The sequence below is a fragment of the Nelumbo nucifera genome, chromosome 7 (genome assembly GCF_055504915.1).
Source record: "Nelumbo nucifera cultivar China Antique chromosome 7, China Antique-T2T, whole genome shotgun sequence".
Taxonomy (NCBI): Eukaryota; Viridiplantae; Streptophyta; class Magnoliopsida; order Proteales; family Nelumbonaceae; genus Nelumbo; species Nelumbo nucifera.
In genome coordinates this window covers 3,284,017-3,288,241 of record NC_142655.1, presented here as the reverse complement: position 1 = coordinate 3,288,241, position 4,225 = coordinate 3,284,017, and the positions used below count along the sequence as shown (strand labels likewise).

General features: G+C 43.6%; 1 protein-coding gene across 1 annotated transcript; it reads right to left on the bottom strand.

The window, feature by feature from the left end:
- Window positions 1–488: 488 nt before the first annotated feature.
- Window positions 489–2,017, bottom strand: LOC104597767 (uncharacterized). Its single transcript, XM_010259491.2, has one exon. It carries the CDS (start codon window positions 1,844–1,846, stop codon window positions 695–697), a length of 1,152 nt encoding a protein of 383 aa, XP_010257793.1. The 5' UTR covers window positions 1,847–2,017; the 3' UTR covers window positions 489–694.
- Window positions 2,018–4,225: the final 2,208 nt, after the last annotated feature.

The following is a 4,225-nucleotide window of genomic DNA, read 5'->3' as shown; positions in this document are numbered from 1 at the left end:
AGTTCCAGACTCCAGAGTGGACGAAAGCAAAAGATATTTGTGGCGGGTTAAGAAAATTTGATTTTTTTTTTACTCTACACTAGTTGAGTTTTGATGATGATGATGATGATTGATGTGACAGAAGAGTAGTTTTGATGGACCGGTCTATCCTAGTTGCCACCCGACCAGCAAATACATCGACCATCCCAGCGATGAATACCGAGCCACCCCAAATAACAAAAGTTTTTACAATCAGATTCAGAAGAGAAATATAACCTCTAAAGGTTTAAACCCTAATTAAAACTCTGCATTTAGAATTTTATTTTCAAATTGTAAATACGAAGACGGCAAATGAACCGGAAATTGAAAATTTTCCCCTGAAACTGAAATTATTTTCCAAATATCTTTTGAGCACTATTAACATGTTGGATCTCTGCCTCTCTCTTGATTTCCTATTTGAATAATTTGGGAGGAGCCAAGCCAACAATTTAGACTTTAGAAAATACATGTAAACAAATATAAAACATCTTATATTTTACTAGTTTAAAACATTTTTTACCAGAAAAGAATAACAAATTTGATTTCTTCAATCCACAATGCGCACAAGCTAATGCAACTTATACCATATTACAGTCCATTTATATAACTGTGTATATCTAGCTTACGAAACCTACTTATATAGTAATGGTGGAGAATGCTTGCTCCGCCGCTGATCTCAGATTGCACCACCCATATTCTTCAATTCTGCATTGATATCCCCATCCAACCCTTTATCGCCGGTGACGAACCCACCACCAAATTCCGGTATCTTTCTCTCCCCTTTCCGTCGCTCATTTCTATCGCCCGAGGATTTCCCGCTCCCACTCCTCTCCGTCTCTCTGTACTTCAATGATTCCTGGATTCTAGTACCCGGGGCTTGCTTCCCGGCACCGACTTCCGATAGCAGGTCTTCGATTGCCTTTCTTAACGAGCGATTCTCTGCCTGCATCACCTCGAGCTGACGCTTTATAGTGAAGCACGATTCGGTCACATCAGCATTTGCCTGGAAGAGAGAACCCGGACCCCACTTCGTCGCATTCTTTCGATCATCTTCCGCCACGTGTTCGATAGAGATTTTTTTCATAGCTAGGAACGGAAACTTGCGCAGTGAAATCCGATCTGTAAAGCTTGCGATCCCGTCCTCGATGAATGCAGCCCTGAGCTCCGGCGGGAACTTGAGGCCCCACCGGAATTTCAGCAGTGCTCGATTTCTCACCGGCAGGACGGTGCTTGCGCTAAACTCTAATCCCGAAAACAGACCGTCGATCGCATTGGTGGCATGAGTTTCCGGTAACAAACCATTTATCTTCTTGTGAAAAAAGACGCCATTTTCAGGCCTGTAAGTGCCGTTCGCGATCGGTACCTCCCCGCCCAAACCCGAGTCTTCCACTTCGGAGTCGACATTCATCCCGTTTGGCTTGATTTTTGAGCCGAAAACCGAAGGCTGTGACGACAGAGAGATGTGCGAACTAGTGGATTTCTTGATTGAGAAGTCGCCGATCCGAGGCTTGAACTGGATGTAGAAACTCGGATTACCATGGCCAAGCAGATTAAACTCGGCGCTCATTGTCATGGGGGCAGAAATAGGAGAACCGAAGCTTCCAATTCCGGTCTTGACGACGATACTGAAGGGGTTCCATGAATCGTTGGGGCGATAAGCGATCCTGAAGGAGGGCCCCCGTTCAAACAAAGTACCAAGGTTCAAGCAGAGCTCCTTGGAGTCGCCGGCCGAGATACTGGATTGGAAAGGAAGCCCCAATACACTAAGAGGGACCTTCGCCCTGAAAAGGGGCTTTTGATCCTCTCGAAATTTGAGAGATGCCTTCATCTTTTTGCGGGACGCTCAACCTGTACAAAACCCTAAATCGCCTTGAATCGCGAGATCCTTCTTACAATATGCGAATTGATCCTTCGGCGACTGAATCACTGAAGTGAGGTGGTTTAGCAGGTTCTCGCCGTATTTAAAAGTGGGAAACCCTGGTAGCGGAGGCCAATTTAGCGAAGAATCCGCCAAATTTGGCTGGACCCCGCTACCAGAAAAAGACAACCACCTCCTTATTGTAGAGAAAAATTACGAAAATGTATGTGGATGCAAATGTGAAGGTGGCTGTTCGTAATTAGGGGAGGATAGTGGGGATTTATTTTAACGTTGTTGAACATAGGTGATGATGATGAGGTGAGGATACTAGAAATTTTAAAAACCGAGAAACGTGGCAGTGCAATGCACCTACCCAGCACCAGCAGTAGCACCCGCCTTCTCAAATTTCAAAAATTAAAAAAAACGGGTCCAGAAGTCTGATTTCCGATCTGGCTGTCGAACGTCGATTCCTCCTCACTATCGGCTGACAGCTAAGCTACCCACCTGAACCTGGACACGGGTTTTGAATTCTGACGTCTCTTGTTTCCACTCCGCTTGGCATTTGAGTTGAAATTTGAAAGCGCTCTCATCTTGTTTCCACTTTCCATTCCATTCGGCCATACGGGGAGGACTATCACGTGTTATTGCATGTGATAGCCTCCATTTGGCAACATCTTGAACGTGCAGAGTGGCAGCTGCATACTAACTGAACTTCATTACATGTACCTTTATATGAAGGTTAAAAAGATTTCAGCCGTCCAATCCATCAATCGATTTATGTTAAAATGGCTTGGACCGCCCCAGAGGCCCAGAAGCCCAAAGCCCAGCCCAAATCATTTCTGCCCCAGAATCCCCAGGCCCATGTTAACTAGAGTGGCCATCAATCCATCATTGTTACGGCTCTGGGCTCATGCGCCATCTAAGAAACATTTGCTTGTTGACATGTGTCAGAATTCAGAAATTAAATGGAAGTGCAGGAAAACATTGTAGGAGATCCAGATCCAACGTTCAGGAATTTGCAATTGCATGAGGCTTGGCGTCAAACAATGCCAAAGCTTACATAAATGATACGTCCATTGGAAATGGGCCCAATCGGCCCACCACTAGAATGTTCTTGTTGGGCTTTCAGTGCTACAAGTTTGCATCTAGGCCCAGGACCAAGATATTTGGCAAGCCCACTTACAAGGTGGCAACTGTGAACTGCCAAAATACAAGTAAATAACGAACCAGAACGATTGATCAGAAGACGGTTATTTTGATCAATCACTCCCTTGACGTCTCGAACATTAGAATCATTATTTGGTAGCCATCTTCTTTTCTCTGAGAACTGAGATTCGGTAGCTCGCCCCCATTGAGATGTCTTGGTCACTATAGCTTGAGGGAATTAATGCTTCACTGTTCACTCTTTTCCCGGCAAGGAGAATAGAGCAATCGTAATACAGTTACAGTATACGCTTTCTAATGGCGAATAGATGATAAACAGAACCTCTAACTGGAAGGTTTCGTTTGTTGTCTTGTCTCTGCCCCTTTTCTGTCTCTTTCTTTCAGTGTTAGGCATTCTCAGTCATGGGTTCTTACTCTTTTTAGTTCTACAGGTTTTGTGTTTCATTGGGGTTTCTATTGAGGAGTTCGGATATCTCTACCTTTACTTGATTTCAGTTTCTCTATTGTTCTTCTCTTTCTTCTTTCGTGCTTCATTGAGTATTAGAAACTATGTTCAGAATTGTGAAAGCAGTGGAACGCGAACCGGCAAGTTGTGGGAGTATCACAGACGATATGGGAGAGCTTCGCAGGATCAAACGCGAACAGGCGAGTGGGAATAAGATAGAGAACGTAGGAGCCCAGATGAACGACTCTGGTCAGCAGGGGGTCTTGTAGAGTTCTTCGCTCGGTCGCAGGTTTGAGATTTGCTTAATGTCTACTTTTATAATACATTGCAGATGAAAGAGACAACATTTCTCGAGTGGATTCCGATAAATTTAAGACGTTTATCAATCAGAGTCGAAATCATGCATCAGCTAGGTATTTTAATTACAACTTCTCAACTTGTTATGTAACAGTATTTCATGAGGTTCTTCTCTGAATGCCACCGAATGAAAGAACCATATTCCAAAATTTTGTACTGGCATATAAAAGCACATTATCTTCACAAGATTTTGAGCTGCAAAGGAGGAACGACGTTGTTTATTTTCTTTTCCTGCAGAAAATGTTGCTCTGATCGAAAATGGTCTTTTGCAGTTGAAATTGATTTCTCTGCCCATTGACATCCTATCCTTTGCATCTTTTTGTCTAATTAAACTCTTTAATGTGTTGATTTTTCCTTGGGAATTCAGTTCGGAATCCTAGCGA